The sequence below is a fragment of the Plasmodium berghei genome (genome assembly GCF_900002375.2).
Source record: "Plasmodium berghei ANKA genome assembly, chromosome: 10".
NCBI lineage: Eukaryota > Apicomplexa > Aconoidasida > Haemosporida > Plasmodiidae > Plasmodium > Plasmodium berghei.
The window spans coordinates 1,020,194-1,035,648 of NC_036168.2; the positions used below are offsets into that span (position 1 = coordinate 1,020,194).

Here is a 15,455-nt window from a genome sequence, read left to right on the forward strand (position 1 = left end):
TATAACACACACAATTTATGTATGTGCATATATATTTGTAATTCTCAATATTATGATGATACATAATTTATATGCGAAGCATTAAATGTTTAACATGCGCTAAACATATATTATAATTTTATACTTAAAAATGCATAACAATAAATGCTCATTTTGAAGAAATTCATTTATATTGTTGCCAGGAATAACCATCTTATCACACTATATATGTATATAGCATTCAGCACTATTATATAATAAATTGTAAGAGATCACTTAGTTTATCTTAAAAGAAAAGAGGGATAAAAAAAAACCAGTAAAACATAAAATAAGTAGATTATTTTAAAAAATATAGACAAAATTAAAGTAGGTTTTTGATCTTTCGTTTTTTTTTATTAATTAATGAATACATGAAAAATAAATATACATTGTGTGTGTATAAATGATTTTTATTATATTATTGTTTCTAAAAAAATGATTTTTCGTTTATATTTTTATACTGTTTTTGGTATTTACAATATACTATAAGCCTATATCATAATTTATATATTGCATCCATTTTTTGTATTTATATTTTCCTAAAAAATGGTCTGTCCACGTAATAAAATTTTTGTAAATTCATGGATCACACGTTTTTTTATTATTTAAATGAATTGATGCATATATATATGTATGTTTCCATATATATATATATATATATACCTATTTTTTTTAATAAACGAATTTTGATGAATCGATATATTATTGTTTTAAAAAATTATGAATAAAACTTGTTATCTGCACATATAATATATATGTAACATAAATATAAAAAATTGCCTTATATATACATTAACCCTAAAGGAAATTAATAATGATTTTATAAATCAGAGAGTTGTATAATTACGTTATATACAAAGAACTACACTAATTCGATATACTATATGGGTATTCCTACCATTTTGGGGATTAAGACTAGTTGCTTAACCATATAAATATGAACAAAATACGAAGAAAAATATACAGAATATATATATATTAATAGTTTAACTTTTTTGGAACGTATGCTAAGCATATTTTGTGATTAAAAAAAACAGTAATTTATTTATTCTCTATAAAATTATATGATTACTTCTATGTAAAATACTCTTATATATGCATATATATAATTAATATATTAACAGTGAAAATAATAGTATTTTAAAATTAACTCTTTCAATAACTTCCTTTTAATTCTAATGTATTTGTTGAGTTATAAATGCATTTTTAAAAGTATGCATATCAATAAATATTAAAAAAAATAATCATCATAGCGAATTTATTTATATAGGGCAATGTCGAGTTGTCATAATATCATGACGCTAGGAAAATATAATATAATTATTATGAAGGTATATTATTGCATTACATATATTTTTCCCCCCAATGAAATATTTGAATATCATTAATTTTTTTAATATTTAAAATAATATATACATAAATTAATAAATTGAAAAAAAAAATATATAAACAGGAATTAAATTTTTTCTATAAGGGAAAAATATATGGAAGTAATATATAACAAAATACAAGGGGAAAACAAGGTTAACAAAATAAGTTAAAAAAATAATAAATGAATATACAAAATAATTAAGCTACATAAATTACGGTTAATAAAATTATGCAAAATTATCTCAACGGCTTATTGAATTGTATTGGATGGAAAAAATGGATTAGCTAAGTAATATGAACAAGATTGATATCAGTTATGAATTTTAAATTATAAAAAAATATCAAGCAATATATAAATCGTATTTTTATTTGTGAAATTTTAAATGAATTCTTCCACTATATATTATTGTGAATATTTATAAGTTAAAAAAAAGTATAAACAAATTCGTATACTGATATTTATACATTTGATATATTTTCAAGATAAACCAAATAAAAAGTAACGTAGTGAAACACTCGCTATGTAATATATGCTAAGAAATACTGCATAGTATTATTGGCATTATATATATGTGTATTGGGATTAAATAATTTAAAGGATAATGGAGAAAGTTGAATATAAAATCGAGCCAGAGAAAAAGGAGGCAACCATAGATGCTTCTAATTGGCCATTATTGTTAAAAAATTATGATAAGTTAAATATCCGTAGTTCACACTTTACCCCCCTCCCTATGGGTAATTCCCCTTATTCAAGAAATTTAAAGGAATATTTAAAATATGGGATTATAAACTTAGATAAGCCAAGTAATCCTTCTTCCCACGAAGTCGTTTCTTGGATAAGAAAAATTTTAAGATGTGAAAAAACAGGCCATAGTGGAACGTTAGATCCTAAAGTTACAGGGGTATTGTTAGTTTGTTTAAATAGAGCAACTAGATTAGTAAAGTCGCAACAAGAATCTGGAAAAGAATATGTTTGTGTATGTAAATTTCATTCAAAGCCTAAAAGTATTGAAGAAGTAAAATTAGTTTTAAATAATTTCCAAGGAGCAATATTCCAAAGACCCCCATTAATATGTGCAGTTAAAAGGCAATTAAGAGTTAGAACAATTTATGAATCGAAATTATTAGATTACGATGATACAAATAATCTATGCGTATTTTGGGTTCGATGTCAAGCAGGGACTTATATAAGAACATTATGTGAGCATATTGGTTTATTATTAGGAGTTGGTGCACATATGCAAGAATTAAGAAGAGTAAAATCTGGGAATATGACAGAATATGATAATATGTGTACATTACATGATATTATGGATGCTCAATATATTTATGATACAACAGGCGATGAAACATATTTAAGAAAAATTATAACCCCTTTAGAAAAATTATTAATAAATTTTCCACGTATAGTAATAAAAGATAGTGCCGTTAATGCAATATGCTATGGAGCCAAGTTAACTATACCAGGAGTCTTGCGATTTGATAATAATATTGATGTATATTCAGAAATTGTTTTGATGACAACAAAAGGTGAAGCTGTTGCGTTAGCTATCGCGCAAATGACATCTACGGTTATTGCAACTGTTGATCATGGTATTGTTGCATTAACTAAGCGAGTTATAATGGATAGAGATACTTATGATGTTAAATGGGGATTTGGAAATAGATCGATGGAAAAGAAAAAATTAATACTTGCTGGGCTTTTAGATAAATATGGAAAACCAAATGAAAAAACTCCAATTAGCTGGATTAAAAGTGAGGGTTACGCACCCAAAATTGTTGGTAATACATCTAGTTATGCATTAACAATGGATGATAATACAAAAAATGCAGAAAATAATTCAAACAATTTGGAATCTAATATAAATGGTGATAATATTAAGGATACAAATAATCCATCACTAGGAATGGATAATAATAATCCTGAAAATGATGGTTCTGGAGTTGTTAAAAAAAAGAGAAAAGTAAATTAGGTACACTATGTAACTTCCATTATTTTTAGTGCAGTAAATAAGTGACAAAATAAAATAAATTCACTGAATATATGAAAGAATTATCGAAGTGTGAGTTTCTTTTTCTTATATTTTTTCATGTATATAAAATATTTGTAAACATTTTGTACTCTTTTTTATAAAAATTTTATAGCATGTGCTAATTCTTTAAACAAGCATTTTGTTTTTATCATTTTTTTTAATATGCATAAATCGTAAAAAAGTTGTCGGTTTAGACCCATATGCATTTTATTATTATTTTATTTATTTTTCTTTTGAATTATATATTGGTTTATTTCCTTTTTTATTATTAATTTTTTTTTTTTAATTTTAAAAAATATATGAATTAAATCTATAATTTGATACTCGTGCATCTCATAATTTCAAATTCACCATGAACATACTGTTATGCATGGTTAGGAGTGTTTCATTCGGTTTTGCTCATACAAGTAATACACATATAATATGAGTTTGATTCTAATCGCATATATCGGAAAAAACATATATATACACATATTTAATTAATACTTAAAAGCGGCAAAAGAATTACAATTACGTTCTATAACTGTATAATTTAAAAAAATAAACAACTGAAACCATTTTATAAAAAAATTATGAAATTATGCAAACTATAAAAAATCAAATTCAAAAATTTTTGAATAATCATTTATAAAAATTAATAAAAATAAAATAACTGATATATAAAATTCAAAACAAAAAAGGGAATGATAATGAATATGATTTTATAGATTTCAGAATAAATAATATAAGTTAATTTTGTCTTTGTTCATATTTGTAATAAGATATAAAGTAAATATTTGATCACATATTTTCGAAAATTTACATGAAAAGATATTATTATAACGTTTGAAGCGAAACATTATCAAATGTGAGTGTATGCATTAATACCCAATGATATATACTCCTTCTGTTCTCAATACAATGTTTGCCGTTTTTTTCTAGTTACATAAATATTTATGCATTATTTTTATTTTTTGAAGGTATTCTCCTTTACGATATTTCCCTTTTTTAGTATCTTTTATTTTTATATTATTTTCCTCTTCATAGGGTCTTCATATTTTTCAAACTCGCTTTGTGCTACTAATAATTTTTTTTTACATTTTTCTCTTGCTATTCCTTCATAATTATGTATTAATTTTATTGTCAGGGTTTTGTGATTTGTGTGGTTCATTTTGCTTGGGTATATTTTGTTTCAGATTATTTTCAATATTTTTCAAATAGTTACTATCTTGTATAGTAACTTTTGTTTTCCTGTTTCTATTATAAATCAATGAATTGGGGTAATTTTGATTGACATTATGTATTTGTATATCTGTGTCGGGTAATGGATTTTCTATTTTAATTTTTTTATAATTTGCTTTAGCCCTATTTGTAAATTTATCAAAATAAGGACTTAACAACCTATTAAATTCCGAGGATACGAGAGAAAACAGAATAGAGGTAGTATCCAAAACAACATTTGCTGTTCTTGCAGTATTGTTAATTAATGATAATTCTCCAAAATAATCAGCTTTTTTTAATGATGAAATAATAAGTTTATTATAACTAAATTTTGATGGTATATCAACAGTTGCTAATCCTTTACATATAATATAAAATTTATCATCATAATCCCCTTCTTTTATAATCGTATGATTAGGTTCATGAATTTCAATTTTCATAGAATAAGAAATATTATCAAGTATTTCTAAAGGCAAATATCTTAATATTGGGACATTTTTAAGTACTTGTAAAATATGGGTGCAATTTTGTTGTCTTTCTTCTAACATAGGTTTAATTTTTTCATTATAATGTTCTCTTTTTAATATCCAAATTATTGCACTATTTGAATTTATTTTTACTTCATAATCTGATCGAGAATCAGCAATAACCTCTGATGAACCATATATTTCATCGTTTTTAATTTCTCGAACAACAGTTTCTATACCAAATAGGGTATATGTAATTAAGTTAGCCGTTCCTTCAAATAATAATATAATTGGTGCATTTTCGGAATTTTGTTTAGTTATTATATCTCCCAAATTTGATACTTTTCTATCCATTAATGTTGCAAAATATTTTCTTTGATCTAATGTTAAAATTTTAAAATTGGGATCCAATTCGAGTTGTTTAACTATATGATTACATTCATTTGGATATGATTTATGTTGTGATTTATTAATAATTACAGGATCTTCATAATTAGTTAGTATATTATATTCCATAACATTAGTACTCATTTTTATAAGTTCAGCATTATTACCTTGAAAAAAATTAACAACTTGATTTAGAATCGACTTTTTGTTATTATATATTTCATACGATTCTTCAACACCTAACTCTCCGTTAATTATATTTAGAATAATTTCTAATGGTATATTTCCTTCATTCATTATATTTATTTCATTCCAAATATTTTGTATATTATCTTTATCAATTAACCCAATTTGGTTACAAACATTTTCAAATTCTTCATAGTTTATAATAGCATCATCAACTGTTTTTAATGAAGTGTTTTTTTTAAAACCTAATATACTATTACTATACATTTCACATAACCTTAAGTTTAGTTCATATTTATCTATACTTTTATGTTTATAAACACTTATATAAAAATTATTTGGTGTTAATATATTCATATCATTACAAAGATGCTTAAAAACATTTTCTATTTTTTCCTCTTTATCAAATATTTTATATGTAATATTTATAGAATTCATACTATTCAAAAAATCCTCATATTTTATATACCCTCTATTAAATTTGTCTATACTTTCATAAAATTGATAAATTGAACTATATTCCGACTCTATATAATTTGTTAATTTTTGTATTAAGTCTTTCACATCTAAATCAGTTGAACTGGATGAGTTTGTTCTAATTTTCAAAATGCTTGATGATTTTTTAGGAGGATTTAAGGGTGCTAATTTATTTTTTCCTTCTTTTTGTTCTACTTGTTTAGTCTGTAAAATATGTTTTTTCTCTGCAATATTATTATTTTCATTGTGTGCTTCTTTCAACCCATTAACTTTTACCCGGGTTGTTGGGTTATTTCCATCATTTAAGTTTACCTTTCCACTAATTTGGCTATTTTCTACTTCTGGAAATTTTTCCTTTGCAAGATTATCATTCTTTTTCTTATTTATTTTTTCAGTTTTTTTCTCAATATTATCATCTAATTTAAGCATATCGTTTTTTTTATGTTTTTTTTTATTTTTTTTTTTCATAATTCTTTCGACTTTTTTCTCATCCCTTAACTTGATTTGTTCGAAGACTTTTAATTCTTTTAATTTCATTTCTTCTAATTTTTTGTCTTTCTCTTTCTCAATCTCTTTTATTTTTTCATCAACATTTTCTATACTTAAACTGAGTAAGTTTGAGTTACTTTTTGAATGGGATATACCATTCGTTGATTCATTAATTTTTTTTTTATTTGAATTTTCATTATTATTTTGTCTTTTAGTATTTACTTTGTCTTTTTCTAGCGTTTTATCGCTTCTATTCTTATTCGTTTTCTTATTTTTTATTTCCTTCTCCTTTTTTTTCGCTTTTTTAATTTTCTTTTTTATATCTTTTTCAAATTCAAATTCTTCGCTACTTCTATCTGATAAACTACTTAGTGAACTATCTAATTTAGGCAAGTTTATAGATATAAAAGATTTTATATTATCATAGTTATTTTCATTACCATATATGGTTTTTAGCCATGGAGGTAAAGAATAATTTTTTGTATACTTTATTTCTGCTTCTTGTAATAGTTCGCTAAATATCTTATTAAAATAATTTGTGAAAGATATTTTGTCTATAGCTAATAAGAAACAATTTGTATACGCTTCACATGTAGCTGTTCTTAGTTGATTATTTATGATAGACAATTCTCCGAAATATTCATATTTGTGCAAATATACAGATTTGACCATATTATGTTCTTCATTTTGTGATTCAGTAATATTTGTTTTATCAAAATCCATATTTATATTCACATTTAAGCTATTTTCATTGGATATACTCTTTCCTCCATTATCCGTTTTTACCGAAACAATCCCCTTTTTAATTATATAAAAAAAATCAGGTTCGTCTTGATATTTTATAATAACTTTTCCTTTTTTAAAAAATTTAAATTGAATATTTTTAGCGCTATTATATAATTCATCATCACTTAATTTATTAATAATATTTATTTTTTTTAAAAAATGTATAGCTTTTGCTATAAAGTCTCCATCTTTTTTTTGTATTTTAGCATCATTATTTATACTTTCTGTTAAAATATCTAGTTGATTTATATCTTTTGATTTGTTAAGTATTCCAATAAAAGGGGATAAAAACTGTATATACAAATTTGCATCTATTGTGTATAATTCGGTATTACATACAGTTACTACAATAAAAATAGATGGAGCTTTGCTCAAAATTAATTGGTGACCAAAATATTGATTATCTTTAAAAGTAATTATTTCATCATACGTATTTTTATATTGATTAAATTGACGTATTGAAACTACACCTTGCTTAATAAAATAAAATTTTTCACATATGTCTCCTTCTAATATTAAATGCTTTCCTTTGGGACATTTTTCATATTTCAAATTTTTTACAAATTGATCTTTTTTTTCCATTTTACTTAATATATTTTTAAAAACTTTCACTCTCATTAAATTTGTTTCAATTTCTTCAATCAAATATTTTTGCTCAGTATTAAAATTATTTAAAAGTATTTTGTCTAAATCACTGTAAAAAGAACGGATATATTTTTTATTATCTATGTATTCTGTATCTAACATAATGTTATCTAATGATAAGGTCGTAGATGATGTTAAATTACTTATATTATCACGACTAATGTTTTTCCAATTGTTGCTCATACTTGTATTTACAGATGTATTAGGTGACATATTCAAACGGGATATTGATATGTTTATGTCTTTTATATTATTTGAATTATTTTGTATTTGATTATTCATATATGTTATGATAGCATTGTTTAAGCTTTCTTCATTATAATTAATTTGAGAATGGATTATAAATTCTTTGACTATATCTTTATTTAACAAAGATAGAAAATATTCACTAGAAATAGAATAGCAAATGGCTATATCTGATTTAACAGCAACGTTACATGTTCTCAACGTATTAAATATTATGGATATTTCTCCAAAAAATGAATATGCTGACAACGTGTTTATAGCATTATCTGTATTATTATAATAAATATTAACCTCTCCATCTTTTAATATATAAAAATCCAAAGGATCATCATGTTGTCTTATTATATATTGTTTATTTTTATATTCACATTTTTTAATATTCATAGATATATAATTTTTTAAATCATATGTAAAGTTTTTAAATATAGGTATATTATCAACAATACTCATAAATTCATTAGATAATTCTCTTTTTCTGTTAACCAAATTAACAAAATCCTCAGTATAAATATTATCGTTTATTTCGACTATAGCAACATTTGTATGAGCTATGTAAAACTTTAAGTTGCATTTTTCGATTACATTAACACTATTAATGAAAGAATTATTTTCTTTGGTGTTTTTCAGTATACCGTTTAAGAGAATAATAATTTCTGTATCCATATAATTTTCGGTACTTTTTTTTTCCTTATTACAAACTTTTTCATTATTTTTAACGTTTCTCTCTTTTTTTATAGACTCAAAGGTGTGTCCTTTTTTGTAACAATGTTTTGTCAAATTGCTTATAAACTTTTTTTTTTCGTTTTTATATAAATATTTAAATGGATGCACATTTGTCAGCACCTTTGAAAGCACTTCAATTTCATCAAAAGTCAATGCATGAGTAGAATATAGTTTTTGAGTATTTTTAAATAAATGTGAACATATAGTACCATCTAACCTGTGTTTGTTATTTCTAGAAAATTCGTCGACTTCTAAATTATTATTCATTATTTTTTTTTTTATATAATTGATATCTTGTTCAGTTTCGTTATTAGATAGATTAATTTCTCCATTTAAAAAAGCAGAGAGTATTTTATAATCTAATAAATCTGCTTCTAAAAACTGTATAAAGTTATTCCACAAAATTAAACAATAATTTATATGTATACCTATATTATACATTAAACACATAAATGTTTTCTTATTTATTTTTTGCACTATTTTATTGGAGTCTGCTTTTTTTCTATATAATGATAATTTAGAGTAGTGCATATATTTATATTTGTCTTTCATAAATATTTTAAATGAATCTTCATTTAACTCAATGCCTAAATCTTTTAAATCTGCATCATTGTTTTCCAAATTGTCATCATCATCATCATTATTATTACACATTTCACTATTTATTAGCACCCCATTTTTTAAAGTTCCATAAATTTCTATTATTCTTCTTTTTATTTTTGTATATGGGCACTCCGATCCTTCAAAATACGAATAAAGATCTTTTAATTCAATCACAAAGTTGAAATCACTTAGGGTGAAATATCCCTTATATAGATGCAAATTATATTCACTATTTTCATCTTCCTTTTTATATAATTCTTTTTTATCGTCAGTTTCTTTGTTAACCACATTATTATTAGCAACAGTATTTATGCCATCATTTTTAGGGTTATCTGAAGATTGTAAAATATTCAAAAGTTTTTTATTTTTATTATTATAGTATGCATAAAACAGGATAGAATAATACAACTCAATCACATCTTTTTTTCTAAAATTATATTTTTTCAATTTTTCATCTTGAGAAAAAAAATAAACAAACTCATTCAAAGTTATATATAAATTATTTTTCTTTATTATTGCATTAAAAAACTCATATAAATTAGAATAATTTTCATTAATACTTATATATATGTAGTTTTTGTTTTTTACGGATATAAAATTATATTTGTGGTATTCTTCTTTTATTTCATTTTCTATATTTAAATAATCAAGTATATGCTTCAAATAAATATATCCTTTTTCTTTATGTTTTTTATCCATGTTATTAAAATGAGATATACATGTATCCCTCGATATACCAAGCGTATCACCAAAATTAACAAAAGACACAGAAAATATTTTATCAAAATGGTTTATATCTTCATCCAAAAATAAATTTATTAAATTAATTACACCACTTTCTAACAATCTGTCTTTAAACTCTTTATAATTCTCCTTCGTTATAAAATGTATTTTATGGTACAAAGTTCGTAAAGATGTACTCGTGCTGTTGTTACATATATATTCATTGATTATTTTGCAGTCATTTTTTCCTAGTAAATCTATGACTTTTTCAGTTTCTTCTATTTTTGTATTTTTATTGATATTTATATTATTACCCCGGTTTTCATTTTTTGTGTAATTACTAACAATATAATCTAATACATTTTCAGACGCAATTTGAGCATTAAATATTTTGTTTTTAAATTCTCCTACTAAATCAGTATTACTATGTAATATTAACTTTATAAAAAATTCATACAAATTTTTATCATATTTATATATTATATCTCTAAATAATTCAATCTTAATATTTGAATATTTTTTATTGTCAAATAAGTCTGGATCCGAATATCCACTTATCGATCTCTTTAGATCAAACTCATCCGTGTTACATATATCAGAAGATTTCCTTTTTTCGAAATTATTAATTTGGAGAGAATTTTCATATGAATTTGTTTCCATTATCTCTGTCTTTTCAATTTGCTCAACACTAGGTTCACCTTTTTTATTATCATGGTTTTCAGAATTGTCAATTTTATTATTACTCATTTTTTTTATTGCTTTATTTGAATCGGTTATACTTTTTTCATGAATATCCATTGTATCATTTTTTGTTGAACTTGAAAAATTTACCCTTTTGGGAATTTTTGGATAATTTTCTTGATCATCTTTAACTAAAATTGGCGAATCTAATATATTTTTAATTGAAATAAAATTTTCTTTTCCTTCAGATTCTTTTGAGTTATTTAATTCATCTGAATAAAATTCGATACTTAACTGATTTATAATTTTCTTAACTTCGATATCACAATCTATTTTTTTTTTTACAAAAATTGAGCTTTTTTGGTGTTTTAAATTTTGATTAAAATCTTCATTTGTAGAATCATATTTATTTTCTTGAATAATTATTTCCTTTTTCAAATCATTGGCACTTTTTTCGCTTTCTTCTTTTATATTTGTTAATTTTTCAGATTCATTGGTCGATTCAAATTCTATTGAATATTGGAAATGCTCACGATTTATCACATTTTGATATAATTGTTCTTTTGTTGTGTTAAAATTTTGATTACTATTTATACTAGATGATGAAATATTTTTGTTTATTTCATAACTTTCCAACATATTGGAATTACTTCTTTTATGGATACCATTTTCTATATGCTCATTATTTGTATTTTCAATTGTTTTTTTTTTAGCAAGATTATTAATATTGGTTCTTAAAATGTCTAGAGATAAATCATGCCTTTTGGGACATTCTAGACATGAATTAAAATTTTCAGAGTTGTTATCATTATTTTTTAAATTATTTAAACTTATATAATTGTCTTCATTTTTTTCGAGTGAATCATTTTTTTTTGTTTCATTTTCGATGTCTTTTTTCACATTTTCACTTTCACACAACAGCTCACTATTATCGCTTTTTTTAGAAATTAACAAATTATTTTCTTGAGACAATTTGATTTGATTTTCACCGAAATCTATATTTTCTATTTCAACGTACATGCTTTCTCTTTGTTCGTTGGATTTCTTTTTATGTGGAATTTTTTTTTTTTGATGTAATTCAAAAAATGTCTTTTTTACACCACCAATTTGGATATCATTATTATAATTTAAAGGGTTTTGGCATTCATCATTCAATATGTATTTATTTAAAAAATCGTTAAATTTTGTTTTGTTTACATTTTTTTTGTATAAATTTTTATTTTGCATATAAAAATTATATGCTTGCTTATATTTCATATATTTTAAAATAATTCTACTATTAATATAATTATTTTCATAGTTTGGATCTTTGCTCGAATCTATCTTCAAATTGCAGTTATTTAATTTATAGCCACCTAGTTTGCATTGGCTTATTTTACTAGTATCATTTTGTGTGTATTTAATTTCTCTTAATTCGCTATTTAAAAAATTATTCAGCTTTATTTTTCTTTTGTTTATTAATTCCTTGATTTTTATGTAGTATAGTTCATTAGCCATATAATCATCCTCTTCTCCAGAAATGTCTTTTTCTCCTTCATACCATGTTTTTTCAGTTTTTTTTTTCTAATAAAAAAAATTGTAAATTAATATATATAATTCATGTATTTTTATTTAGTATGTGTCGAACTTATGATTTTTTTCGAAAGCAAAGGATTAAAAAAGGTGCTTTTAAAATCGAACAAATTTATAATAACCACACAAAAATTATAAGGAGCGTAGAAAAAATATGATAATACGAATCTTAATATGCAATTTAATAGAAAGAGAAAATGTGCAAATAATAAATTTCATATACATAGAAAATTTAAATTGGTGTATTTATTAATAATTCTGAATGTTGTGAACGTTGATCTATAGTCTTATATATGCAAATTTATTTTATATATTTTTATTAAAGGAAATTATTTAGACATGCATGTGTGGTATATATATTTATTTTTATCAAAATTAATAAAATTGTAAAACACAAGCATTTTAAGAGAGATATATGGATTAATATTCCATTATAATTTTTTTATAAAATATAATATATGACTATGAATTTAAAACATAAAGACTAAAATAATTAATTACACTAATTTACTTTCTTTGCTTAATTATTTATTTTATTTGTACTATAATTATTTTAATATTTTTGAACATACTTTGAAATAGCAGACATCTTGGCCTAATTGGGAAATTCTTTGCCAAGCCTCATTTAGCAATTTATGATTATGACCAGTTTTATTATTATTTATTTGAAAAATAGTAAACGAGTCTGAATTTTTAATTGTAGACAAATTATTTGTGCAATTAAATTTGTCTTTAATCATGGAAGAGTTGTAAATGGATTTTTCATCATTTTCACATGAATTAAAATAATTTAAATTATTAAAAGCAAATTTTGCATTATTAAATTTGTTTAATGCATTAAACACAATGTTTTGATGATAATTAAGGGTGTAAAAATTGTTTATTTTTTTTTTAATTATATTTTTGATATCATATATATGCATTTTGTACATGTCTAATTGTTTTTTTTGATAGATTAATTCATCTTTTATATCATCATTTTTATTTTCCAATGAACATAATCTTTTAAATAATATTTTCATATTTTGTTTTTCATATAATTTTATATTTTTTTTTATAGATTTATCAAAATCTATATTTACCATATCATATAAATTACTAAATTTTTCACCTAAAAAAGGATCATTTAAAATAAATGTTTCTATTTGCAAAATTTTATTTTTTAAATAAGAATTATGTTCCAATAGCTTTTCTTTTTCTATGTTCATGTTTTTTAACGTTTCTGCAAATATAATTGGATCTTCATATTTTAAATTATGATTTAATAAATTTAATATGCCTTGTAATATATTTGTGCATTCAATGATTTTTTCTATTTCCTTTTCAAGGGAAAAAGGATTTATATTATCTAAATAATTTTCATTATTGAAAATAATTGAATTATCACATTTTGTATGTTCATATAAATGACTGGAGCTGTAACCTTTATATGTCTCTATAATTTTGTTTTCCTCATTGTCATGTTTTACTCTCTTTTTATTATTCTCAAGATGTGTGTAATTGTCTTTATTTAATAAGTTTCTGTTTAATTCGATATTGTTTCTTTCTAAGGAAATATTTTTCCTTAGCATTTTTTGAAATTTATATTTAATAAAATCATTTTCGTTATTTAATTTATTTATCTTATTTATATATATATCATGCATGTTTTTTTTATCCATATATGAGATGTTTGATTCTTTAATATTTTTAATGAGTTTTTCATTTTTTTTTTTTAATACATAATTTTCACACCTCATGAAATTGTTTATATTTGTTAATCTTAATATATATTTTTTTAGTGAACTATAGATTGATGGTATATCATTTTCGCATAGTTCTATTGAATTTTTGTCATTGAAAGGTTTACTTAAGCATTCTTTCATATAGTCATGAATCTGTTTAATTGATTTCGCCTCAGAATAATCCATATTATTTTTATAGACATTGTATAAATCGTCGTTTTTTATATCTTCGTTATTTTTTAAATTTTCTTTATTTCCTTTTTTCATTATTTTTCAATATACACATATACCTTGTCAATTTCATAAATATGTATAATATATTTGTATATATGCCAATTCCAGGTTGTTTTTTTTTTTGGACAAACTCAAACGCTCAGAACAACTAAATATATTTTATTAATTTTCTAACTTATTTATATTTTAGGCATTTTTATAAAAAAATTGCTTAATCAATGTTATAAAAATTATATTGTAGAATAATTTTGTACACATATTTATAAATGTGTATATAATAATTAATTTTTTTTTGTTTACAAGATGGAGAATATATTGAATTAATTACACCGAAATATATATAATAATAACGCAATTTTTTATAAAATTAAATATAAAAAATTTTCATTGAATGTTAAAAGTTCAAACAAAATTATTATTTGTAGAGAAAATTTATTGTGAAAATTCAGCAACATGTATAAATTATTTTGTGGTATATAAAGGTAAATTTTTTTTAAAGATCAAATTTGTATAGACTGAAAAATAAAGTCCAAAAATTACAGCTATGTAGCAAATAAGCCTGTAAAATTTAAATTATGAATATGCACACAGGAAAATAATTCAGAGAAATTATGCAAAAGTATTAAATAAATGTGTAAATGACCATACAACAGATGTATGAATAAATAAATTGATAAAATATAATATAAAGACTCATTACACGTTTAAAATGTACAGCATTGCGTACAAATATTTCATTGAAATTAAAAAAAAAATTATTATGACTAGAAAGTATACTTTTGTGAAAAAAACAGGAATGTTTAAACATTGTATAAATGTATAGTTTTTTTTTTTTTTCGTAATTTTTCGCATTTTTTAATTAATCAATATTTAATATGATGGGAAATAAG

General features: G+C 22.5%; 2 protein-coding genes across 2 annotated transcripts; one reads left to right on the plus strand and one right to left on the minus strand.

Moving 5' to 3' along the window:
* Positions 1-1,991: 1,991 nt before the first annotated feature.
* Positions 1,992-3,362, plus strand: PBANKA_1025200 (H/ACA ribonucleoprotein complex subunit 4, putative; the record flags this gene model as incomplete). Its single annotated transcript, XM_034565345.1, has 1 exon — positions 1,992-3,362. One exon carries the CDS (start codon positions 1,992-1,994, stop codon positions 3,360-3,362), a length of 1,371 nt encoding a protein of 456 aa, XP_034422051.1.
* A 1,163-nt stretch (positions 3,363-4,525) lies between these two features.
* PBANKA_1025300 (rap guanine nucleotide exchange factor, putative) lies at positions 4,526-14,517 on the minus strand (the record flags this gene model as incomplete). The annotated part of the gene is made up of 2 exons (XM_034565346.1): positions 4,526-12,598; positions 13,180-14,517. 2 exons carry the CDS (start codon positions 14,515-14,517, stop codon positions 4,526-4,528), a joined length of 9,411 nt encoding a protein of 3,136 aa, XP_034422052.1.
* Positions 14,518-15,455: the final 938 nt, after the last annotated feature.